This window comes from Canis lupus, chromosome 16 (assembly GCF_011100685.1).
Source record: "Canis lupus familiaris isolate Mischka breed German Shepherd chromosome 16, alternate assembly UU_Cfam_GSD_1.0, whole genome shotgun sequence".
In the NCBI taxonomy this organism is placed as follows: domain Eukaryota; kingdom Metazoa; phylum Chordata; class Mammalia; order Carnivora; family Canidae; genus Canis; species Canis lupus.
The window spans coordinates 53,452,304-53,479,592 of NC_049237.1; the positions used below are offsets into that span (position 1 = coordinate 53,452,304).

Consider the following 27,289-nt stretch of genomic DNA (forward strand, 5'->3'; position numbering starts at 1 on the left):
ATAAATATTTACGGTTAGCTTGAAAGCCACAAAGCAGTGATGAAAAATTTATAACCTTTCAGTTTTTATAGGATTGATTAGCATGTCCAGTAAAAACAAAAAAAAAAAAAAAAGAGAGAGAGAGAAAGTGATTTTGTGAGACCTCTGATGATGAAGATCAAAAATGATTCTCAAGATGAAATACTGTGTTCCGCTTTTCAAATCCATCTCCTTCTAGCTTTGTTGAGTTAATAAATATGGCTCTTTTGGCAGCAAATGTTACTGCACTGTGCTTCTAATTCCAAAGCACCATGTTATAGTATTGTACAAGGTTAACCAGTCTAACTTTAAAAATGTGGGTTTTAAACTCTGTATGCCCTACTATCAATCATAAATGCATTTTCCATGCCCCATAGTTCTTGACAGGAAAAATGTGTGCCTGTAAGTACTCCATAATTTAGCTTAGGGAGGTTCAACCCCAGTGAAAGGTGTACAACTGTCATGCCCAGAAGCCATCATATCTAAAATCTTTTCAGCTGCATGGCTCATAAAGTGGATTCTAAATCACTTTCTATAATGAAACTGCAACCACATAAAAAATCTCAAAGGTTAAGACCCAAACGAAATGCAGGAGTAGCCCCAATGAGAACCCTGAATCAAATTAAGTATGCTTTTGGGGGGGGGTCTTATTAAATCTATTCAATTTAGAAAACAATATGCATAAAAATAACCATTTTTAGTTTATTCTTATTTATTTTTATTAAGTAGCAAAATGTGGTGATCACTGAGCCCCAAGAAATGTTGTGTTTATTGTTAAGTACCCTTTATATTAAGCTAAGAAAATATTAAGTGCCCACCAGTGTCATGAACACTTTTAGGCACCATAACAACTGTACCGTTATAACAACTGCCATACGGATCTTTACAGCTCAGGACACAGGCTCATACCACATTTACATTCTAGAGTTAGATTTACTTTCCAAGAGTCCTCATTATAATCAACCTAGTTTAAGAAAATTTTATTAGATCCTTATTTCTAACTCTTGACCCTCACAGGCCCCTTCAGCCCCCAACCCAACTGGTTACCTAAGATCATTTACTCTGTAGACCATGACAGCCTGCCAACAGAGGGCCTTAGGCCATGCCTTGACATGGTTGAGTCAGAAATGGACACCTGAGTCAAGCCAGATCCATCAGTATCCAGTACCTGGATTCATCAGCATTCTCCTGATGAGTTTATGGATCTGGGATGCAGAGAAATCACTTTCCCAATGGTACTAGGAGATCTAACATGGGAACTGTCCAATGGAATGTCAGCCAGCATGGGCAGCAGAGAAGCCAAGGGAGGCCTGTCTGCAGAAGGGAAGAGTGCAGCGGATTTCAGGGAGAGAAAGAATGCAGAGTCCTCAAAGCATTTAGTCTTTGCTTCCAATTCTGCTGGACACCAGCTACATTATCTTCAGGTAAGATACTCATATTTTTCTAAGAAATAATTACTCGATCTCACTTGAGTTGGGCTTCTGTCACTTGCAACCAAAATTCTAATATAAAAATGATGTTCAAACTAACAATTGAAGTGATATTAAGAAAATTCCCCTAGTTAGAAAGAACTTCCTAAAACAAACAATAAATAAGACCTGATACTAAACATCAGCCACATGCTTCCGGGTCATCACTATCACAATGATTGGAACGTCGTAAGCAAACATCAATGGCATAAAACCACGGTGTGGTCACAGGTTCAACTTAGTGACAACTACCTATACACTGCTAACAAGGCAATTGCTTATGAGAATTATCAAGTGGACCAAAGTGACCTAAGGTTAATAATGAGTGTAAAATAGCTGAATGGAAGGAATTATTGTAAAGCTTATACTAGGAATTCAAAGAAAAAAGTTATAAAACAATACGGACTTAATCATGTTAAAAAAGAAACAGTGAGTTCTGCATCTACTTAGGGTACAAAAGCTAAAAGCAAAAGCTAGAGCTCCTGTCCTAACATGGAGAGAAAAGTCTTATTATTTACAAAAATCATAAATTCTCTCGAGCCCATGAGAGACCTGAGGTTGCAGGAAGCCGGGTGAGCTAAATTCCAAAGAGTAACCAGCCCCTCCGTGTGGACAGACAGACAGACACACAAATTATTTGGCCTGTGGCACAATAAAGGCAGAAGAGATGGCTACCAGGGAAACAGGTAGGAAGGAAGCAGCTACAATTTTCCACAAACTTCTAAATACCAAGCGTGGTTGGTGTAATGGTCTACACTTCCCGGAGTCCCAGACTCGAGTAGAGCATGGGCCCACGGGTAAAAGCTCTTTTCCACGAGTGTACATCAGCTGCGTCCTGGTAGGGGACCGAAAGAGCCACCCTTGGTGGCATGGCACCTGTCTGTAGCCGAGGGAGAGGTACAAACAAAAAGCCCTCTGTGCCCGAAGGAATAAGAGGAAACCTCCTGCACACACAGGAAGTCTTGCACCGTGCAGCGACAGGCACAGGCTGCCACCGGGGAGGGCAGGAAGTCTTTGCCCCTGGCTCAGGCCAGATGCGCTGCTGCTGAGGTTGAGCAGAGCAAGGTCCATCTGTAGTTAGCGGGGAAGCAGCGAATCAGCTTTGTCACAGAATCGTGCAGTGACACGTGGAGACAGCTGTCCCCCTGAGGAAGGGGAAGGGAATGCTCCCCCTAAAAAGGGGAGACCACCCAACCATGGAAGGAAGTTTGACTGTCTTGAGAAAGAGAGGGTCAGTAGCTCTGAGAAAAGCGCAGCCCTCAGGCCCATGTGCACAGGGCCTAAGAGGAAGGCTGGCCTAGAAGAACCATTTCCCCATTGTCAACCTGCTCCCTGAATAACAGCTGAGACGACCAGCCCAGCCACACCAGGCCACACCTGAGGCATAAGGCAGGAGGACCGGCTGAAGTTTTTGATGTCACGGGTGCCCTGAAGTCAACTACAGCAAAACAAAATCCGAACCAAGCTCGACCACTAAATCCCCCCACTAATGACCTGATAGAGGCATTACTGTTTTTGAGGTTAAACACTATTTAATTCAGCCTCTACTGTTCCTTTAAACATGACTATCTGGGGTTCAAAAAATTATGACACATAAAAAAATAATAAAATTAAAAACAACAACAACAAAGGGACTCAAGAGATAAAGCAGACAACAGAGCCAGGCCCAGAGATGTGCCGGATGTTGGAACTATGAGGAAGATAATTTAAAATCAATTTAACAATTAAAATCACAGTTATCAGCTGAGAACACCACACCAGGTCAATGTGCTATGATAAGGTCTCTAACCTTCCACAACTACAATAGTGCTGCACATGGATTTTATGCTAACATGTTTCCAGGCTTTTATAACCTTGCTCAGAGGTGTGGATAAATGCCACACAATCGGAGCCAAGGCAGGCCACGCACAGACCACGCTCTACTAGGCGACCAGGTGCAGACTCCTGGGCTTTCCACTCATGATCGATTTCTATACACCTTCAAAAAGGATATAAAAAAGCACCAACTAAGATCCGGCAAATACACATCTAGGAATTTATCCTAAGAAAATATAGAAATGGTAAAGGATACATGCTCAAGAATGTTTAACTTCAGAGTTATTTTTTAGAGCGAAAAGTGGCAGAAAATACTAAACAGTATTGATTAAAAAATGAGGATATAGTGGAATACTATTCAAAATAATAATGTACATGTTTTGACACTGACCGATACAATATGCATACTATGTAAAAAAAGTCTAACATAATTAAAATTCCCATTTATATAAAAATTATAATATACAATGTCAGTTTATGATTCATGCATATACAATATAAATTGTGTATGAATATATGTTATATACCCAATTGATATTTTCCATCTATGATATTTTTTTTTTTTTTTCCATCTATGATATTTATAAAAACTGTTAAGTGTGCCTTCTTCTGGTGGTAGTAACTATAAGTGGTATTTACTTTTGCCATTAGACTTTTTGGAACTATCTTAATGTTTTATAGTTGAATTATATTTTACTTTTAAAACAAGGGAAAAAGGGATGTCAGGTAGCTCAGCGGTCGAGCACCTGCCTTCAGCTCAGGGCGTGATACTGGGCCTCGGGATCGAGTCCCGCAAGGCTCCCCACAAGGAGCCTGATTCTCCCTCTGCCTCTCTCTCTCTCTCTCTGTCTCTCATGAATAAATAAATAAAATCTTTAAAAAATAAAATAAGGAAAAAATTGCAACTAAATGATGTGTATTATTAAATAAAAGAAGAAAAGGAAAACCAAACTATAAAACCAAACCAAATCATGTAAGCCCTCAGGTGCAGAAGGGAAAGCCAATGCAAGACATAAAGATTTCCCAAATTTATCCAGTTACATGTGAAAGCATCATGGTTACTGAAATGGAAAATAAAAATTTCAAACTCTACCATTTCAAAAACGAAACATGTTTACTTTTCTGCCCATAGATTATTTTAGTTGTTAGTCTTTTCTCTTTCTCTCCTCCTTCCTTCTTTCCTTCTTTCACTCAAATCGAGGTATCATTGACACATAACATTAAATCAGTGTCACCTGTACAACATAACGATTCAATATTTGTATATATTGAGAAATGATCACCACAGTAACTCTAGTTTACATGTGTCACCAAATATACTTACCAAAATTTTTTTCTTGTTTTTCTTTTTTTTATTATTTTTAGGTTTTTTTTTTTAAGTTTTTTTTGTTGTTGTTTTTTGTTTTTTAGTTTTTTTCTTGTGGTGAGAACTTTTAAGACCTACTCTCTTTGCAACTGGCAACCCTGCGGTAGAGCACTGTGAAAGACCGTGGTCCCCGTGCTATACGTTACATCCACAGGACTCATTTATTTCCTAACTGGAAGTGTGTGCCTTTTGATAATGGTCAGTTTTCTTCAACTGCAGGTGATAAAAACCCAACCCAAAAAGGTTTAGGCTCTAAGGAATACCTAGGAGCTCACAGAATCTGAAGGAAGGTTGAAGAATCAAGCTGCAGGACAGGTAGGAGAGAGCTGGATCTCAGGAAAGGACAGAAGGAAGCGCTAAAAGGCCTTTTGGAGTCTCTGCTTTGTGCAGCTGGTTTTATCTTCCACCACCTTCCAAGCTGAGTGACGCGGCCACCTACAAGTGTGAAGGCCTTACTCCCTAGCTTCTCTATGTGACAGAGCCTGACCCTCTTCTGCTCCAGATGAGACAGTCTCATGGAAATATCCACACTGACCCAATCGACTCCGTATGAGAGACAAGGTTCAGCAAGATTGTGCTAGAGTCAACTTGACGTCTGTGGTCATTGTGGCCAGATGGTCAGCTTCCAGAAGGAACGCTGTCCCTAAAAGACAAGTGATCACATTGGGCGGACAGATGGCAGGACTGGCCACTCTTACAGTATATGATTTCATATAGAACCTTTATCACACTTCAGTTTTTCTAACACATTAATGTGACAGATCAGAAAAACTACGTCTAAGCTGTAAAACCATCTTTTGAGGAGCCGAGGAGAGATTCCTTACAGACTGTTTAGCAAACTACAAAGAACCATCACAGTGTCTCATGCATATCTGTTTAGAGGATCACATCCCTTGAACGTCAATAAATTACAAAATTGTTAACGTCTAAAGCTTCTCTAAAATATTGCAGATACACTTTCGGAATAGGATCATTGCAAACCATCGGAGTCATATAAATCACAAACTGGACATAGCAAAGTGTCTTGGAAAGGGAGATTCATTAAAAAAAATATATCTTTTAAATGTTAGTCCAAGACATAACGGCTGGCTTCATTTTGATGGAAAACCAGCCACTTACCGGGTGGGTGTGTCTGGGTGAACAGACTTGTAGACACGTGCCCGCACAGCCCTGGCATATATACCTCCGCGGTTAACAGAGGTTATGTTTGGGAGTGAGATTGTGAATGGACAGATTTATTGTTGCTTGTTCCTTATGTCTCAGTTGTCTCTAATGAGTATTTGTTCCATACACCACCAAAAAATTAAAGATGATTTCCATTTTATTACAGATGACGAGCTTCTTCTAAAGCGTTTAGAAGGAGTACAGGTATTAATCACACGTGACATCGCAACTGTGCTCCAAAAATAAATGCGTATCCAATAATTTTTCGTATTCAATGGCACTGTTAGGAGCACTTGAGCACTCTGATAAATCTTTTAGTGACAGAAATAGTTACTCTAATCTGTACCTCTCTGAAGTGTGGGTTTTTGCATGGCAGATTCTCTTGCAGAGGGTTAGGTCTGTATTATTTCCATTACAAATGAATCCCAGGAAGATTCATGGCTTGCCCTGTAAGATGCATTACGATCCAGGGCAATTTTACCTATAAAAAGCTGGGCATTAAGGGATAGATATAAGCGAGCATTAAGTGTGGTTCCTGCTATGTACGTGCTCTCTAAAATGCAGAGCAGCCTGGTGGGTAGCAAAAAGAGGTCAGGAATGAAGACAACATTTCTATCTCCTGCTCACACACTTGCAACCTCACACAATGATCACATTTCTTTGACAGAGTCATCCATTCTCTTAAGAATCGTAGGTTGGGAATATAAATAAATAAATATATATATATATATATATATATATATTTTTAACTTCTATTAAATTGTGTAAGGGGATGCAGTTGATTTTAGGTTGCTCAGTTTGTATTCAAACAGCTCATCTGCTGCCGACCTTGAATTATTATATCAAATAGTCGTTCAGGCCGTAGGAAATAGAAAGGAAGCAAGCCACCGCACTTTTCCCCATCCATACACAGAGGTGTACTCCCCGGGGATGGCACTAGTTTAGTTAGTTTAAAGAAGTGATTGGCCTCGTTTAGAACTTCAGGAAACACTTCCTGACAGCTCCGAGAACTGCACTGAGAAATGACACCCCCTTTATCCGTCTGGTGGAGAACGCTTGATAAAAACCTCCCTCTCATCCTTCAGGAATAAATCTGCAACTCCAGAAAATCAATAACATATCAGTGTTTTCAACTCCCTTCACGTGGATCCTGTTGTGTCTGACTCAGTTCAGAGGGGAGAGTTCTCAATCACATCCATCTCCCACCACAGCAGTGCAACCTGCAGTAAGTAGATCATTCCTGCCCGAACCAGGAAGCGTGTGTGACGTTATCGTCTCCTGACTGAGAAAACAAAACAAAACAAAACAAAAAAAAACCCACCAAGTGACACTGTTGGCCAAAGACAGCAGCTGCTGACAACAAAGAGAGATCATGTCAAAGGAAAAGCAATGATAATAAACTCTGAAGCTCTCTAAACGTGCGGTAGATGAGGGGCAGCAAGTCACCATCAAGCAGTCCTATTATCTCTGTGACCATTAGTCACCTTCGGTGAGAAGCACAGGGCCCACTAACAGGGCTTTTCTTTTAAGGTGAAATTGTTCAATACTTTCAAGAAACATTAGGAGAGATTCAAGGCAGCACTGCCATGCTCCACGGTTTGCCGTACCTTAGGCTAAAGTCAGGGAAGACAGAGGTTTGGTAGACATATTAATTTTTTCAAAATTTATTCATTTTGCTGCAAAAAATCGAATAGGTGACCATGCTCTGGCAAGGACCCACACCTCAACACTCTTATCATTAAGTCAGCCAACGTAGGAGATTGGTTGGCCTTCATCACCAACACATTAGCGATGACTTTCCATAAGCTCTGTGGAAGAATGAAGAATTGGGGCCTCTGGTAAAGAGTCCTGGAATCCTGTAAGTTTCCAATCCTGTACAAGGCTTCAGGAAAAGAAGGAAGACCCAAAAGTACAAAAATCTAGAGCTACGTTGAAACCAAACTAGGAGCAGTTATAAAGAAACTAATGTCGCGAATACAGTCAACACTCGGGGGAAGACGCAAGGGAAGAGCCAAGTGGGGAAGAGCCAAGCTGAGCTGTGCTGCTCTAACATCTCCTGGAAGCCCGTCTTGCCAGTGGGTTTTTCTTAAAAGAAATAAATTGACTAGTCCTCCAAGTAACGATGACATCACAACTCAATCATCTTCTGCTTATTGCTTTCCACGATAGAATCTCAACCTCTTGTATTAGAGCTCTCTTAAAAACGGAGTACTTTCTACATGATTAAATGTGACACCCAGTGAACCCCAAGAAAAGCCTTCTCCGCATCTTTACACAGAGAGATAAGCCGCATTGTGCAGGTTTATCTTACCGTAAAGCTTTTGGCCCAAAGTACATAAGGAGCTCCTTCCCCAAAGTCTGTACACCGCAGTAAACGCAGCCATTCAACAGTCTCGAGAAATTCTGGCTGGAATCTTTATTATCATTCAGTGCAGCAGCCTAGGAGAAAACACACACACATACACACGTAAACACGCAAACTCTAAACAAAATTATAATTTCATTCTTAAATGTATTTCTATTTCTTCGTGCCCAGGTGCATCCCAGTGAGAAGAATACTCCCCAGCAAGTCAAGTAATGTAATCAGCTGTTTACATACATTTTGTCAAATTACTGTGTAGTCATTTCAAGAGAGAGGCCAAAAAAATTAAGTGGAAAAGGAAGTAATTGGCTCACAATCAAAATGAGTTTCTTCCAGGACCATATAGCTGTGCACATATGAAAAGAAAGCAGAGAAAAATGATGTGGAGCTTTTAAAATTAAAAAAAAAGTAGCATGGTCTTCTGTTTCCAGAAGCACAGCCAAGGTCCCTGAAAGAGCATTCAGACCGAAACAGCTAAAAAAAAAAAAAAAAAAAAAAAAAAAAAAGTGGATAGAACATGAAAACAAAGTGTTTATAACTGTAACGAAGAACTCAAAAGCCAGGAAGGAACACTACGAGGTGGAAATCCAGGTAAACGGGGGAGAGCACCCCAAAGATAAGCAGGTCTCTGAAGCAGGCTTATGTCAGAAAGGAAAGAAGAGTGTCAGTGCTCACGGTCTTGGGGGGTGTAAGGGCATCAGTGGTGAAGACCAGGCTCCCCGGCGTTCCGGCGTCTAATGCAAGACCTGCTCTTCTCTCCCTCATCAGCCATGATGTCAGGAATAAAGGAAGAAGAAACCCACGACTTCTTCCTCCCCTCACTGTGCAAAACCAAACAATACACTGTGAGGATCACAATATGTGCACTGAGCACTGTAAAGATCAAGGACCTTGATGGGCCCTTCTGTGGGCCGGGGAAAGGAATGAGAGTGGGTTTAGATCCTGCTAAGGCTCCTTTGCTCCACGGACAGCAGGTGAACCAGTGACCTTTGTAACATCATTTTTCATTCTTGAGAAATGTTTCCAAACATTATTAAATTTGCAATCAAAATATAGTAAAAAAAAAAAACAAACAACACAATACCACCATTAATGCCTAGCTGGTCTCTAAGATACGATAGGCATCTATAATTACATTTACACATTAACTCTTAGTCTAATATCCTCACCTACTTCTAACCTTTCTTTTCTTATTCTGGACTCAAGCTAAGCATTCTCAGAAGATCCAGGATAAAATCTCGCCTGCAGAGGGGGGTGAGGTAGTGATGATGGGGGTCACAAGGAGATAATTATAAGACAGCTTCCGACAGAGTCTGGGAGCACATCCCAACCCCCCACACACACTTAGGGTGGAATGACATTGCTAGGGATGCTCAAAACTTCTGGTTTACAGACACCTGTCATTCTAAATATGCAAGGTGATATGTCCACTCTATTCTCCCGTTTCCTAAATTGGCCCTTGATTAAAAAGACATGTTATAGTATTTAGTTCAAAGGAACAGAGGGAAATAAGAGATCTAAAAAAAAAACAAAAACAAAACAAAAAAAAAAACAAAGATTGAAAACGCGAGGGACTGGATTTTGCACCTCCAACATTCATACGTTGAAGCTCTGACCTCCAAGGCGACTGTGTCTGAAAACAGGGCCTTTATGAGGTAAGGAGGCTTAATGAGGTCCTGGGAGGGGCCCTGATCCCGCAGGAGCAGACCCCGTGGAGAGCTCGCCCTGCGGCCTGCGAGCTCTGGGCAGGCCTCACTCGGCCAGGGAGTGGGGTCTGCAAGCCAGGAAGCCACAGGGGCCTCGACCTTGAGCTTGGGCTTCTGGCCTCCAGAACCCTGGGGAAAGACATCTCTGTATGCTCCGGGCCGCGGCGTTTGTCACCGCAGCCCCAGCCGACCCTTCTTCCCCCAAGTCCACGGATGGTCCTCACGACCACAGCCGCTGCGACAATCTGCGACAATCTGCCAACTGCTCGAAGTTCAGGGGAACCGGCTCTCAACCCTTCCTCCCATAATGGGAAGTGGGAGTCAGTCGTGAGCTTAGGGTGACCAACGAACCAAGGCACGGGAGGACTTACAAGAGGCTGCCTTCCAGTTCTTTTTATTTTTTTGAAAGATTTCATTTATTTACTTGAGAGAGAGGGGTAAGAGAGAGAGAGGGAGGGAGAGAGAGAGAGAGCGCGCGCAAGCAAGGGAGCCCCCCACCCTGAGATGGTGACCTGAGCCCAAGGCACAGCTTCTCCAACAGGGCCGCCTGGGGCCCCGCGGCCTTGCAGGTGTGCCCATGCCACCAAAAGAGCCCGTGACAGGTCCCAGCAGAAGGCACAATGCACACACGTGTCACCATGTGCCCAGAAGGGTGGGCCCGGATCCCACCTCCGTGTGGGTTGAACCCGGGGCCCCTCAGCCACCTTCAGGTGCGGCCCCGGCAGGCCCGAGGGCCCAGGGACGCAGAGGCACACTTGCCACGTAAATCCACCCGGAGCCCAGTGTAGACTACACGGCAGGTTTCCAGGACAACCAATTAGTAGCTGAAGTGTTCTGAGACAGCAGCTGGCCTCCGGAGATGCGCTGGGCGCAGCCTCCACCTCACGCGGGGGGCGGTTCACAGACTCTGGGATTTTGGACTGAAGGTCCCAGTGACATTTCAAAGACCCCCCTTCCTGAGTGCAGGGTCTTCTCCAGCGCCCCCAGCTCAGCAGCCTCCTGGCCTCTCCCCACATGGCCTCCTGGCAGGCGGCTTCGGCCGGGCCCGCCTCTCTCTCTGGGTCTCTCATGATGAGTAAATCAAATATTAAAAAATAAACAAATAACTAGAGCTCGACCTCTGTCCTGCCCGTTGGGAAGGCACACGCACACTCGCGCCCACCTCCACCTCGTGGCCGTCCCGGGGGGGCCCTTGGGCCCGAACACCTGCTGTCTGGAGATAAAGCCGTTACAGCCCATGGCCTGGGTGGGCGATCACTCCCCGCCAGGCTTCCCATAGCTCCCTGTACACCCCCAGGGGGCCAGTGGTGCTCAGGTGTCACCCCGGGGCGGGGGGGCATGTCCCTCCACCTTGGCACACGAGAGGCTGGGACGTGGAAGGGAGAGGGAGGCCCCCGGAGGCCCGGGCCTGAGTGCAGGGCCCACTGCTGGGTCCACCTGCTGGGTACGTTGCCCTTTGTCCGCAGCCTGGAACCAGGCTCCAGTTTCTCCCGGTGGCCCTCAGCGGCCTCAGACCCGGCCACACTCCTGGGAGGCTGGCCGTCCGCGGCCTGACCCCCGGGGCCGGTGACCCCCGGCTGGCCAGGGCCAGGGACCTCGCCTCTCCCTTCCCGCGCCCCATGGGGCTGCTCCCCACGCAGGCCTCCTGACCCCTGTAAGTCGCACCTCCCCGTGTGTCATCACGGCCCCTGGCAGAGGCAGACCAGGCGTCCCTGAAGCAGACAGGTTGGCACAACACCCGCTAAGCAGTAAACACGCCCCAGCTGCCTCACGGGGAGTCGGCTCACGCTGCAAAACTGGCAGCTTTGGCAAGAACTTACAGGACTTGGGGCGACAGTCCCAGCCAGCGGCCCCCACGGTTCAGGCACTCGCCCGGCTGCGTCTGTGGCCCGACACCCTCTGATGACAAACGTGGGCAGGGACACCTGTGAAGCCGTCCGTCACCATTCAAAGTGCACCATTTGTGACTATTCACTGGATTGGTTCTTTTTTTTTTTTTTTTTTTTCGGATTGGTTCATTTTGAAAAAAGTTTACTCACTTTCCCCTGTGGGTCAGGCCTTGTTCTAATGCCGGGGATGTGTCAGTGAGAACAAAAAATTAACAACTAAAAATAACTAAAAACCTCCTGCCTGGGACACTTGGGTGGCTCAGCGGTTGAGCATCTGCCTTCAGCCCAGGGTGTGATCCTGGGGCCCCGGGATCGAGCCCCACATCGGGTTCCCTGCATGGAGCCTGCTTCTCCCTCTGCCTGTGTCTCTGCCTCTCTCTGTGTGTCTCTCATGAATAAATAAAAAATGTTTAAAAATCTTCAAACAAAAACCTCCTGCCTTCACAGAGCTCATCGTCTTCCAGGCAGCGGGGAGTAAGCAATAAATATACCAACAGGGTCTTAAAACATTTGGAGAAGACATCAAGATGAGAAAGACAGATCAAGACGGGGGCGGGGGGGGGGGGTAGCAGGTATAATTCTGCGTGAAGCAGCCCTAGCTCAGGAAGAAATTGGCACCTGAGCAGGTGTCTAAGGGGGTTCGGGTGGGCCATGATCCAGGTGGAGGAATGGTGAGGCGACACGCTGACACAGCAGGCACACCGCGCCGGCCGGGGAGAGAGCAGGGGCAGGTGTGGACACAGCAGTCCTGCCACGGGTGGAGGGTGTCACACCAAGTGGCCCCCAGGGGCCACTCTGTGGACTGGCTGCTTCTCTGACATGGAGGAAGAAGCAGCCTAATATGATCTACATCACTTCCTCTTATTTTCTTTTTTTTAAGATTTTATTTATTTATTCATGACAGACACAGAGAGAGAGGTAGAGACACAGGCAGAGGGAGGAGCAGGCCACGCAGGGAGCCTGATGCAGGACTGGATCCCAGGATCGCTGGGCCCCCCGGGCTGCCCTGATCTACATCACTTCCTAAAATGCTCTCCCTGCCTGGGTAGGATTCCAGCTCCGGGGTTCCTGGCACGAGCAGGCAAAGAACCACCACCCAGGCGAGAGGGGAGGAGAGCTGGGCCAGCTCGTAGTGGCAGAGGGGTGAGAGGGGGCCAGGCTGTCGGATGGATTTCGAGGTGAAGCCCAGAGGATCCGCTGGCACATCTATATGGGAGATCTTGGGGCTGAGCCCCTGGAAAGACAGTGCCAGCAGCAGCGATGAAGATCTGGGTAGAACAAGGTGGTAGAGAAAGGTCAGGCGAGGCTCCAGGTAAGTTAAGGGGGGGACGTCTCACAGGCAGCTGGGTATGAGTCTGGGGGTCGGCAAAGAGGTCCAGGCTGCAGAATTTTTTTTTTTTTTTTTTTTTTTTTTTTTTTATTTATGATAGTCACAGAGAGAGACAGAGAGGCAGAGACACAGGCAGAGGGAGAAGCAGGCTCCATGCACCGGGAGCCTGATGTGGGATTCGATCCCGGGTCTCCAGGATCGCGCCCTGGGCCAAAGGCAGGCGCCAAACCGCTGCGCCACCCAGGGATCCCCCAGGCTGCAGAATTTACCTAGTCGTCGGCATTCAAAAGGCCTCCAAAGCTTTGAGGTCGGATCAAGAAGAGAAGAGGCCCAGGAAGGGAGGGCCAGGGCACTCCTGTGTCATGGTGGGGGGATGGGAGGACACGCGATCCGTCAGGGGAAGGGGGGGCAGCACAGGAGAGAAGGCAGCCACGGGGGGGTAGGAAGCCCAAGCAAGGGGGGCTGCTGTCCCCCAGCCAAAGAAGGGAGGCTGCAAGCACGGCCGTGTCCAGCACCGCCGACGCACCAAGTAAGGGGAAGGCCAGCACCCGACGGCTGGGTTTAGCAACGCGGAGGTGATGAGTCGCCAGGGCTCAGAAGAGAGGAAAACCATCGTGCAGGAGGGGGACCCCTAGTAAGACGAGTCAATCTTGCCAGATTCTGACCCGATTCTGAATCATCATCCACAGGTGGAGGCCAACGGCTTCACACACATGGTGTCCCTTGTTCCATCCTACACACATCCATGAGAAGCTGCCGTTAAACTCCCCTATTGAGGTCCACACCGGGGACCCTTCATACTCCCATCCACCTCATGCTCATCAGTTGACAGTGTTGATCTTATTAAAAGGAAGTACCCATTTGTATTTGTCTACGCAATCTTGGGCTTCTTAGGATCATCATTTTCCCTGATTTTTTTTTTAATTTTATTTTATTCTGTGCCTTCTAAAAACCCAGATTATTTTCTGAGAAGCTTTCTACTCCAGAAGGCCTACTGCTCACTGTTCGGGGACGAGACTGCTCCATTATCTAAACATCGGGATTTAATTCAGCGGTAATACATCATTGGGTTTTGTTGCGATTTCCCTCTCGGGGAATATCCCACAATGTGCTAACGGGGTCTGTCAGGACCCCCACTGTGGGAAACCTGGCTCCGCAGGCAGCTGATGGACAGCACAGCTGAAGCATCCTTTATAACAAGGCTAAGCAGTAGGTTAAAAAAAAAAAAAGTTTTCATATCCAGGATTAATTCCTCAAGGCATCAGAGGCTGTCCTGGTGCAGACATCTGTATGCTCCCCAAATTATTGTCAACTCTCAGAGATTTTAGGAAGTCTAAGAGGTCCGGCCATGGGAAATTTGGCTATTTTGCAAAACGGGAGTGTCAGTGGATGGCCCTCCAAAACTGTATAGTTACCGGACCACTTAACTTAAAAGACAAAGGGGAGCACATGCCCTTGTAAATAAATTCTGTTGCGCACTGGAGGATGAATCCCAGAATATAAAGGTCGATATACTTAAAATGCATGAGACCATTAAATCTCTTTGCACAGCTGTCAATGAAAAGTAAAATACGTCGTCCTGGCTGAGAGGGCCTCAAAGAGAACCCCACACCAAATCCTGGAAGGTGTAATCTATGTCTTCTTTTACTGCTTTACCCTCTTCTCCATGATTAAAAATAACACACAATATGACATCCAGAAAGAAAAAAAGGAAATGTTGAAAAAGTCATGAAACTTACAGTTCTACAAATACTGAAAAAAAAAAAAAAAAGATGTTTATGGCCTGATGACGGTGCACATTACAACCCAGATGTCAGCAGAAGGGCAAGTGGAGGAAGGCTCGCAGGTAGGGAGGCGGTCGCTGTGGAAACGGACTCGGCAACTGTCAAGTGACTTCCTTGCAGCAGACACTGCTCCAGCTACAGATGCTGCGTGACCTTGGCTTGAATACATTTCAGAATTAGTTTTTTAATACTTGATGAGGTGTTTGGGAATTAAAATGAAATGTTAGCATAACCTCTTCCTTGCTCACATATATAGATCGCCTTCCGCTCTGGCACTAGAGTTTCCCCACCTGGGGGGCAGAATAATCTGAGGCTTTCTACCTACCAAACCCAGCAACCACTCTCAGGTCCTTACCACCCCGAGCGAGTATTTAACTGTGACCTGGGTTTCTCCTCTGATTGCCTCGAAGCTCCTCGGGGATGGCGATGATGGTGTTTAACTAATATTCTTGAGAGCTTCACGCAATACCTGGAGTTAAGTAAACATGCGTGGGATTAATCAGATCCCTCTTCCTTCCCCTCCGAAGGTTATATGCAGCTTTAAAATACAGGCTCACTCACAGCAGAACGTATAGACGTGTCCCATCACCACGTTGTACACCTACAACTAATGTGACCCTGTGTATCAACTATACTTCAAGGATTAAAAAAAAAAAAAATCCAGGCTCACCGTCTCCCCACCTGCCATTTTAGTCCTTGCTTAACCTTTCCCAAGGTTTCTAGGCAAAAACTTCTACTCCGCCATCTGCTTCATCTCCTTTGAAAATTATTAACACTCCAGTCTCTTGTCCTCTTTTTTTAAGATTTATTTATTTGAGAGAGAGAGAATGCAAGTGCACACCCATAGCAGGGAGAGGGGCAGAAGGAGAGAGAATCCTAAGCAGACTCTGGGAGCCCAACGTGGAGCCTGATGTGGGGTTTGACCTCATGACCCTCAAGACCGTGACCTGAGCTGAAATCAGGAGTCAAGATGCTCAACTGACGGAGCCACCTGGGTGCCCCCCAGTCTCTTGTTTTCTAATTATCTGCAGTGGGGTAAGGTTTACATATTAGAGGACCATATTCTCATGAGGACCAAAAGCTAGATGGGACTAAAATACTCTATTTACCAGAATGTCCCATAAAGCAAGCTTTGTCAGAAAGTTTAGGAATTCCGTTGATGAATTCTTCACCGGGAGGGATTTAGGAGGGGACTGATGTGTTTCCAGCAAGCAGTGCTAGCGTGCCCTGGTTTCTGTTTGAGATGTTTACTCAGCACTGAAACGGTTGCTTTAAAACCTCGATTCTAAACGCTTCATTTGGGTTTTGAGGGTAATGATACACGAAGATCTTTTAATCCAGTTGTCTATCATGTGGGTACTAGACCCAAGTTACCTGATTCCCGGCACACTATCATTTATAAAATAATCAGCTTTGGGGATGATCCCTGGGTGGCTCAGCGGTTTAGAGCCTGCCTTCGGCTCAGGGCGTGATCCTGGAGACCTGGGATCGAGTCCCACATCGGGCTCCCTGCATGGGGCCTGCTTCTCCCTCTGCCTGTGTCTCTGCCTCTCTCTCTCCCTCTCTGTGTCTCTCTCATGGATAAATAAATAGAATCTTTAAAAATCATCATCATCATCATCTTTGGATAATACACTCGGAACACAATAAAAATCTCAATACTGACTGACCATCTCAAGCACCTGCATATATTTTTAAGTTGCTGGGGGTTTTTTTGGTTTTTTTATTTAATTTCATTTTAGGAGGAAATTCTGGTATACTAGTGATGATTTGCTCCCCTTTTTTTGAGAGCTATTGTGTGCGAACTGGCCAAGGCTTTTGCAATAAACCTAAGATCTGCAAGATATTCACTTGTCCTTCTGCAGAATCTGGGGTTATCACCTCTTTGTGTAAGCTCCAGCTGCCCAGACAAATTCAAGAATTAATTTCCACAAGCCTATTAGCTCTGCTATAACTATACACAAATGCCCAACGTATGCTTGACTTTCTCACACTGACCCTTATAATCCTGTTACTGTGTTATTTGAACATTTCATCCTTTTTTCCCCCTGAAATAGAGACGAAAATCTCCCATGCCACAATTTTAAGTATGATTGAGAAGGGTTCACCTTTCCATTTTCAAGTGGCTTAATAATATGAAATTGTCAAAACAACATATATCTTCAGAGACAGCACATGATTTATTGAGCTGATTACCATTTATCCTGTCTATCCATGGCTGAACAGGAAGATGAACTTTTCAGAACAGAGCAAGACTTTTCCATAGATAAATGTTTCAGCCCTAGTGCAACTATTTATTTTCCCCACAGAGAAGAGAAAATACCATATTTACTTTCATAGTCTCTCCTTTTTTTTTTTTTCTCACCACATGCCTTTTTCTCCCCTAATACAACAACACTTTTCTTAATCAGAGGTCACTCACCTACCAATTTAAACCATCAAAGAACCTAATTTTAAAATGGTCTTTAAGCACCAGAAGAGAGGTCTTTAGGTTCATACATCAAAACATATACTACAGTTTTTTTTTTTTTAAGAGCAGAGCCTTCAAGCATTTACCCAGAGGCTAAATGCTTTGTCTGCAATTTGAGGGCACCAAATGATCGCAAACCCTTCATTAGGGAACAGAACGTTCCTCCAATATATGGGTCTGGCAAGAAAGCCCTGATCTGAGAGAAAAAGGAGCAAACAATTAGCAGGACGTTTACTTTGCTAGACACTAGGCTAAGAGTTTCACGCATCCTCTAATGGAATCCTGACCAAATAAGCAAAGATGTGAGTGTAGGCATCTCTCCAGGAGGAAGTAACAAAAGAGCTAGAATTCAAAATCAAGATGGTCAGATGTTCTTTTCCCTGTATCAAACCAAATACTTCACTGTTAGATTAAAAGCTACAGTGGCCATGAAGATCCCCTCCCTTAGTCTCCTCATCTGTAAGATCGTTACCCTTTGTTCCAGAATTCCATGTAATGCTGAATGCTGATAATAATGATCCTCAGCCATTAAGGTAAAACCATTACCAGTATCCATCTAAACAGGTAAGGAATTATATAATGCATGTTTTTCATCACCGTATGTCTCCTGCCAGGTAAGTATCATACTGCATGTTCTAGAAAAAACTTAAAACCCCTTTGGATTGAAAGGAATAAGCTTCCTCCAGCTAGAAAATGAATCTCTGGGGATTAGCTCATCCCTTCATACAATGGCACTGAAATGAGCTATGATTTCTTTTTTTCCCCCACTAGGAACAAGAGGAAGGAAGGAGGAAATCTTACTTTGTGGCTTCATTATTTTCTTGTGGCAGGAATTTCCACAGAACATACATAATAAAATACACATACTCACAACGAAAGATTCGGACTGATTTTAGTTTTAAATCCTCAATCATTTTGGACTATTCAAAACCTTTGTTCTCCATCCATTTAAAATGTTCATCAAATGCCTACCCATTCATGACACTGTGGCGGACATAAAAAGATGAATAAGAGTAGCTATCATACCGAATACATGCATCAAATCTTAAGGAGTGACAGAATGGCCAGGGGATTGTATTTCCAATGAAAGGAATGCTTATAAATAAACTCTGTTTTATATCTAGTTTGGTGAAGGGAGATTGAAAACATATGCAGATTACACACCGATTTCACTAAAATATTGTATCCACCCAACAATTAAAATCGGAGGATTGACTCTTCACAGCTCATCAACCATAGATGTTCATTGATATTCCGATATTGTTTCTTACCATAAGGCTCCACAAGCTCCAGCAGAGTTTTATGCAATGTGCTTACACAGTTGCATAATTTTATGCTGACAGGACAGTGGATCAAAATTCAGAGAAATAATATAATGCATACACCACTAGCAGATGCTGGGATCTGGTATGGCTAGGCTCTCTTCTTCAAAACAAGGATCAGTTGTCACAAGGAGACACACACTGAAGAGTGTTCTCTATGAACTCCAAACTGAGGCCAAAAGGAGGGAACGCTCTGTGGCACACTAACTGGTTCATGATGGGAGTAGCTACATAGGTCGGGGGTGCTTGGGGTTCGGTTTTCAGTATGTTGATTCTCTGAGTTATTTTAAACGCCCAGTTAATAATATTTCTTTAACTCTCTTTTGTATTTTTTCATGTTCAGTGCAAGTATGCAGTTGCTGACTTATTTTTAAACTCCACCCTGTGAAAACTAGTGAGTTCAAGCCGGTAGCAAAAACATTTAAACAGCTTTGACTCCCTGCCATACGTCTGGGAAATGCGGAATCATCTGTTACAGTCATCACCATGCTGGAAATCGGTGACAATCTACGTTTCGATTATATTTGCTATGGATCCACCAACCCTCTAAAATGCAAGAGACCCCTTCTGTTTATAAAGATGATTATTATTTGATCAAAGGCCCAGTGAGTGAAACCATGGCAAAATATTCACAACTTCCCCAATAACCACAAAGAGACTATTATTAAATCCATATTGATTTTCAAATCCAGTTTCCATAAAACCAGATTCCTGATCCCAATCAGACGTATTCCAGTTTTTAATACTCCTTTACGTCAAGGTATTAAACATAACAGCTTTCAGGGCAGGCCTTTTTATTTAAGGGGTATAGCTATTTAGTATCGCTGCTGAGAGATGTTAACAATTGCCCAACAGTTAGCAAGCATTCCCCTCATGTTACCAGGTTGCTCTCTTGTGCAATCTAAACATAGGACTGGAAGTCCTTGGAAGAGAATTACCGGTGCAGGGAAATTGATAATTGAACAAAACTAAAAACGATGGGTGGATACAACCAAAAACTCAAGGTCTCACTTCCCTAGTTAATAATCACTACTACCTATTAAGCAATATGGTGTTTCGGCCTCTGAATTAGCCACTTTCCCACTGAATCTTTTATAACTGAGAAAAGCTACGTTTAAGAGAATAGGCTCTGGATTCCAAAAGAGGGAAGCCCCCCTCTCTCCCTTCACTCCTGCTTCAACCCCATACAATCATGTGATCTTGGGGGGCTTAATTAAACTCCCTCTGAACTTCCCATTCCTCAACTGTAGAATCAGAGGGTTATTATTTCTCCTGACTGCATGAAATGTAAACCTCCTTCAAAGGCACTTTGTGCCTTGCCACTAGAGATACTCACAGCAAACCTAAAGGAAACGTTCCTGCGATTTGGGCCTAAATACTTGTATGGTGATATCTATTTAAAACATTAAGTTGGATTCTCACCGCAGGAAATTTATCTTACTCATCTTTGCATCCCCCGGAGCCAGCATAAAACCTAACACGACATACACGACTGCTGATGACGTGGATCACGGGACCCACAACCACGTTCATGTCATAGCCATTTCTGAGCCTTACTGCCTTTTCTTCGGAAGTAGCAACCCTGTCCCCTCTTCATCTCCACCACAGGCCCTCTCCCCTGGATTCCTGCAGCCCTCTCCTAAGTGAGGGTGCAGTATCTAGGTTGGCTTTTCTCCAGTCTTATTTTTCTTTTTCCAGGTAGAGTGATCCTTCCCAAGTATGACTGGACCTCACCATACCTTGAAGACCTCCCTAACCACAAAGTCCCTAACCAGGTCTACAAAGATCTCCACGGTCTGGCTCCTGCCCAGCAACCCCAACGCTGTTTTATTTCAAAGGGCCTACCTTCTAGCTCATTCTCCGTCTGCCAGTCACACTGCTTTTCTTTCAATCCTTCAAATATCGGAAGCTCTCTCCCTTTGCCATCGCTCTGCCTGACGTGTTCTGTCTGCCAACCTTCTGCCCCGGTGCTGCTTATTCTCTCACCCTTCGTACCTCACTTTAATTGTCAGCCAAGCCTCTCCTGACCTTCCTGCGTCCTTACAGAACCATGCAGGAGAGCCTTCAGAGAATTTATCAATTTATAGTTATGTGCTTGATGACTGCCCGTGCATCTTCCCAACTACACTGTAGGCCCCGCAAGGGGAAGCCTTTGTTTTCGCTCCCCAGGTGACTTGAGTATTCAAAATTTTGTGGAGTGTGTGATTTTTGGAAACATTAAAATTCCAAGAGAACACTCAAGGTCCAGCCCTGTGGTGCCCCGACCTGATTTGGAGAAACACCACCCTCGAAGAATAGGCGCAGAGCACTGAATGACGTATAAAGTCAAAATAAATAACGAGGACAGCTGGAAGAAGATGCAAAATTTATTCTTCTTCCAAGTTTGAAAAATATTTTCTCCCAGACTTAGAGCCTCATTTCTTTCCAGTTGTAAGCATATGCTAATTTCATCCTAAGCCACTTTCTCTTCCTGGACCAAAGGCTAGGAGGGAGCTTTGCAGGAGAAATTGAAGGACGGCACAACATCGCATGCGTCCATGAAATACAATCATCCACACATCTAAAGGGCTTTTAAGGCATGATGGCTTAATCAGAATATTTTTAGTACAAGTTCTAAATTCTTAACAAATGAATATCACACCATCTGCAGTGAATGCCTTGAGTGGCCAGAAGCTGTGCTACCATTTATTTTAAGAAGAAACAAATTGACTTAAGGGAACCAGAGCTGGTTCCACAGCCCCTTCATTAGATGGCTAATATTAAGTTGAGTGGGAAGGTCAGTGCTAACTTTTCTATGTGCAGTTTTGGAATTACAGGTTAGCTGTGCTCCTGCAGAATAGTAGGCAGGCGAGAGGCTGGAACTTCATGCTAAAAATGTGAAGGAAAAAACGTGGAGAGATCTGATAATATTAACAGCAGAAAATGCACCTAGACACGCAAGGAGACCATCTATGGCTGGGTTGCAGGAAGTTAAGCAGGGTGGTTGGTAGTAAAACACCTTGGATGGATCCCCGCCTGGGCAGCTCCCGCTGCAGCCCGGGCTCAGCCAGTCCCGCAGGCGCGCGAGCACCGGCTTCTCCCTGCTGCAGAGCCAAGTTAGGGAAACGCGGAGCCCCAGAGAGCCTGGTGCAGAGCAAAGAGATGACACTTTGGGCCCTGGAAACCTCGCGGGGTCTTTAGTCCATCGTCCCCTGTCGGCCCCGTAGCAAATTATATTAACCGCTCACCTGGGAAGAGACCACAGCCAGCGAGGCTGCGCGAGGCAAGGCCGGGCCTCCCAGGCTCTGCAGGGCGCTTCCCCGCACGTCCAGCACCGCCTGGCCCGGGCGCACCTTCGCCCGAATTTTCTCTCCATTTAGAGCACAACCTGGTCCTTCCACCATCTCCCGACCCCCACTGCGGGCCGCTAGGCGCAGGAGGAGGCAGCTCCGCAACCGAATCCCCGCGCAGGTACTGGGCGCCGAGAGGACGTTCAAATCTCCCGCGCATCCGGCCCCGCCTCGGCTGCCTGGCCCCGCCCCGCCCCCGCCCAGGCCCCGCCCCCGCCCCGCCCAGGCCCCGCCCACTGAGGTCCGCCTGGCCCTTCCCAGTTCAGGCCCGTCGGGCCCCGCCCAATGAGGTCCGTCGGGCCCTGGCCCGACCCCGCCCACTGAGGTCGGCCTGGCCCCGCCCCACCTCAGGTCCCGTGTGGCCCCGCCCAGGCCCCGCCCACTCGGTCGGCCTGGCCCCGCCCCTCCCAGGCCCCGCCCACTCGGTCGGCCTGGCCCCGCCCGCCCCACCCAGAGTGCGTGGAGCCCACCCAGCCCGGGTTTGGGTAAACCGTAAGAGCCCAAGCAACTGGGACCTCAGAAACTCCAACCTTTCTGTTTGGAGGGTTCGCTCTTGCCCTTGAACTACTCAGTAAACGTCCATTTTGCGATCTTTTCCTCTTACTGGGCCCTAAAATTCAAGGTCGCAGTAGCTGTCTTGCAGGCTTCGGGTTCTGTCTGCACCGTTCAGGTGTGGGTCAGGAGGAGAGGGGCTCAGAGGGGGTTTTCAGAACGAGCAGCTTATATATTTGCTCCTACAGAGTTAGCATATTTTCGAAAATGTGGCTTTATATGCCAGACACCCTTGTGTCTATATTAAAAACGCTTCCATTTTTCAGATAGCTGAGCTCAGTGAGCTCTCCCCGAATTGGTCAGGCCTTCTCTCTTGGGATGCCCCAGATGGAGGCTATTTGAACCTGCTCTGTAAAAGACAGGGCTCCACACAAATAGGGAGGCGATGCATAGCTTTTCAAACTTACACAGAGCTGCATACATATAAATACAAGAAGCTAATGACTCCATACAATTGTGTAGATAATAAAAAAAATCTAATCTTTTTGGAAGATTAAAATATAGCACATGAAAACAGAATGTTCATTTCTCTGTGATTTAATCAGCCTGTCACGGTGCTGTCGTTAAACCAGAAGAATATACATGCGAGAGCCTTGGATTCAAACGTTTAAGGAGCATTAAATCTTTCTTTGTGGGGAGCGATTAGTGATCAGGTGAGCTGGATCATGTTCAGGGTTCTTTGTACTTTACCGCCTTATTTAATTGTTGTTCACCCTTCTCAGCCAAATTACTAACTATGCAATGAAGAATCCTGTTCGTTGCAGCCCAAATTCCGTCACCATCTCGGCCCTTTGATGGAGGGAAGTGCTATCCACCTGATTTGCTTCTACCTTTGTTATTAATTACTTATTGCCACCTAGTCAGTTATCCCACTTATTATTTCGGAGTTTTTGCAGGTCAGAAATTTGACAGCTGTCTGGCCTGGGTGCGTCAGCATTTCTCAAGCAGTTGCAGCGAGGATGTTGGCCAGAGCTGCAGCGATGCAAAGGCTAGATTTTAGCTGGAAGATCCACTTCTGAGGCAGCTCACTTGCACAGCTGTTGACAGGAGGTCTTGGTTTCCCATCCTTTGGATCTCTCTGCAGGGTCAGGGTCACTTGCCTGCTCCCCTGACGGGGCAGCTGAGTTCTCCAGAGGTGTGATCTAAAAGCGAAGCAAGGATAGAGCTATACCGATCTTCATTCCCTAGTCTCTGAGGTGACACATCCACACCGTCGCTACTTCCATTGTTAGAATCCAGTCTATCAGTAGAGCCCATGGGGGATGGGTTAGGAGGTGGGAAATTGAAGCTTTATCTCTTGAAAGTTAGAGTATGAAATAATGTGTGAACCTATTTTAAAGCCTTCACAATCTTCATGAATCTGAATGATTCAGCACGGACTCCTCCTTTCTCTGCAGGTTGCCCTGTGTGCACATTAGGATCAAATATACTCTTTAATTAGAATCGGGCTTAGCGTTGCCCACAGAGCTCAGGACGAGTGAGTGGGGAGTGACGTGAAGATACTAAGATACTTCCCTGGCGTGCCCGGGAGAGCTAAGCCGGAGTTTGTCCATATGGGATTGCCTTTGAGTCTTGATACTTCTCGTTGTTACCCTTCCTTGCACCCAATCAAGAGTCAAATTGCATGCACCGAGCGTCTGCAGTGCCTTTAAAGAGTCGCCTCACCATTGTGGGCAAGCCTGCCTGGGTGCAGACTCTTGGAGCTCTTCTCTCAGACTATTTCGGAAACCTCTGAACTGCTTTCGGCCCTCACTCTGGCTTTCACACTCATCAGAGTCATCTTCTCAAGCATGATGGATTCACTGATGACTTTAGACAAGTCACTTGTTTTCTCTAAAACTCCCTTTCTTCGTATGTAAAATAAAACATATTTTTCCTGCAAACCTCCACATGATTATTCTAATTCCCAGATAACACATGTGAAAGCCCGTTGAGAATTATAAAATGCCCTACGAATTCAAGAAATCAAGCTAAATTCTGTTTGCTGCACTTAGAATATCTTCTGTATTTGTTTCTTGGCTCAGGCTGTCATCCTTACCTTTTTTCTTCTTAATTCCTCTTCAACTGTGCTTACTGAAATTCTCCCACCTTTAAATTCTCGTTGAATGCATAGCCTCGAATAAAAATAAATAAATAAAATAAAATAAAAAAGCCTCCCAGGTACAGTCAGAAGGAATCTCTTTTCTTCTGAAGTTGGTTTTACAAAACCTACCTTGTGTTCGACTTAATTGGGTGCAGACCAGTCTCCTACTAGATTCATTCCTTGCACACATTCGAGTGAGTGTCCTGTTTACAATTCCCATAGCACCCAGGATGCTCTTTTGCACATAACAAACATTCAACGAATATTTGTTGAATTCACCTGTGATTACTAACTTACAAATGAAAATACTGGAACATTCTGACCCCCAAAACCTTTTCTTTTATCTTTAGTGTCATTCTTATGAATTGAGATTTTATGTTCTCAGAAGTCCTTGCTAAAATAAACATTAACAAAAACAGGTAATACATTAAGTTACCCTATGGTATACTTTCTTTATTAGGTCAACAAGCCAAGAATCTTGATGTATCCTTGAGGAAATCAGATCAACCACACGTACAGTCATTTGTGTACATTCACGGATATGTATTTATCTTCACAATAACCCTGTGTGATAGTCAGGATAGATAATATTAGGGGCTTATAGATAGAAAAATTGAGTTTCACGATCACATGTAGGGACCAAGAAAGCTACAGATATGAAACCCAAATTTTCCAACTCTGAGACCAGTATTCTTTTCACTAACACCACAGGTAAGTGTAGATGAAATAACAATGTCTAAAACATTGGAAAAGATAGCTTTCTCCAGGACCTCAGGTCCCTAATATATGGCACCTAGGTACGTCGTGGCACTAGCGGAAAACAGGTTGGAAAGGGTACAAAATCACTCAACGGAGTTGGATGGGAGTTAAAAAATAAACATGAATTTTACTTCCAAAGATTTTCATTAATAAAAATGTACTTAGTGCTTGCTCCGTGTGAGGCCCCGAATCAGGCTGTAGGGTCCGAAGGGCTGTAAGGAAGCCTTTACACACACAAAATTACAGTGTAGTTAGAGACGCTGACATTAGAAGATATAAAAGGAAAAGAGAGCTCATGTTATGTACAAAACAGAATTGAGAGACTAAGAGAATTCGTTGAAGGGACACATCCCTCAGAAGCCATATGTCTGGGAGATGCTCAGAGAAAAGATGGAGTCAGGGCCAGTCCTTTAAGACAGAGGGCCGTAGGCAAGTGGAAAGGCAACTAGGAGAAATCGAAGAGGAATACAGACGAGTGTGTGATGTACTCAAGACACAGTGATTAAAGCAGAAGTTGTCAGGCAGGGCAGTAGTGGTAGAAAACACTGGAAGAACTCCTAGGGACAGCTGTGTGCAGGGCCCAGGATAAGGAAGATCAAAATGCCTTTTCCTGGGGGTAGGGACAGTCATGAAGCATTTGAGCAGATGTAGGGACCCCAAGCCCACAACGTCACAAGAACCATTTACTAAGAGTGAAATCCAGAGCTCCATTCAAACTATGGAGGAAGACCCGCTCTGCAATTTGGGTCTTTTATTTGCTTAAAATAAATTTAAGCAAATAAATTTTATTTCTTCATTAAGAACTACATGGGGGCAGCCTGGGAGGCTCAGCGGTTTAGTGCCACCTTCGGCCCAGGGCGTGATCCTGGAGTCCCAGGGTCGAGTCCCATGTCGGGCTCCCTGCATGGAGCCTGCTTCTCCCTTTGCCTGTGTCTCTGCCTCTCTCTCTCTGTCTCTCATGAATAAATAAAAATCTTTTAAAAAGAAAAAGACCTACATGGGTCCCAATGGCTCATAGTAGGTGGGCACAGTTGCTTACATAATGCTGAGCTCATCACACTTCAGGGAGGCCTTAGTTCAAAATTCCTCAGTTTTCACGAACAAGAATCCCAGATACTAAAAAAAAAAAAAAAAAAAAAAGAATCCCAGATACCCATGCAGTCCGGGTGCCAGGCGACGTTCGAAGTGTCCTGCAAACACAGACTCTTGAACCTCACAATAATCCTCTGAGGTCAGCACTGTTCTTATCTTCATTTTCACAAACAAAAGAATTGGCCCAGAGACCTGAGGTCATTTGCTCAAGGCCACAAAGTTGGGATTCAACCAGGCAAGCCATGGCCTTAGCCAAATGTTTTCAGCAGCATCGATTACACTACACTCACCTTCAATCAAATATATTTAGCAATGACTTAAGAGATGGTGGTGTCGAGGCAAGGCAACCCTTTACTCAGCCTTACGGAGGAAGTGAAGGCAATTTGAAAACCTTGCCCCAGTGTATGAAGTTTTGACATATTTTGGATCATGCAACTTTGTTTTCAGCCCTCTCTTGACAATGTCTGTGGGCAGAGTTTTCGGCGGAATGATAAAGATGTAGCAAGGGGGAAATTTCTTTAACTTCTGTGTTTTACATAAATTACCTGAATATATTTAACAAGTAGAGGGATCCCATCCATCCTCTCTCAACATCCTCTTAATTTGAGCTCTGACTAGAGGAAGGAGTCATTAGCGAACATTACGTGCAGGTGTTTTTGGTGGTATTTACCAAAGAGTCTCCAGTTTCTGCCCATTAAGAGAAACTTTTAACATTAGACTGCCAGAAGAATAATAACACGCACAGCAACAGAAACCATTTGGACGGTTTTATCGTTTGA

General features: G+C 45.1%; 1 protein-coding gene across 22 annotated transcripts in view; it reads right to left on the reverse strand.

Annotated features, from left to right (window-relative positions):
• Window positions 1-27,289, reverse strand: part of NEIL3 (nei like DNA glycosylase 3) — an 84,489-nt gene that overhangs the window by 31,305 nt on the left and 25,895 nt on the right. For 6 of the 22 annotated variants that reach the window (XM_038560492.1, XM_038560485.1, XM_038560481.1 and 3 more), the window contains one exon: window positions 8,144-8,271. In XM_038560492.1, coding sequence (XP_038416420.1) covers window positions 8,144-8,169 — 26 coding nt within the window. In that variant the 5' untranslated portion in view covers window positions 8,170-8,271. Of the gene's footprint in view, window positions 1-8,143; window positions 8,272-8,869; window positions 9,016-21,922; window positions 22,161-23,453; window positions 23,719-24,614; window positions 24,691-27,289 lie in introns of those variants that run through there. The other 16 variants (XM_038560486.1, XM_038560489.1, XM_038560488.1 and 13 more) reach the window with 8 other exon arrangements.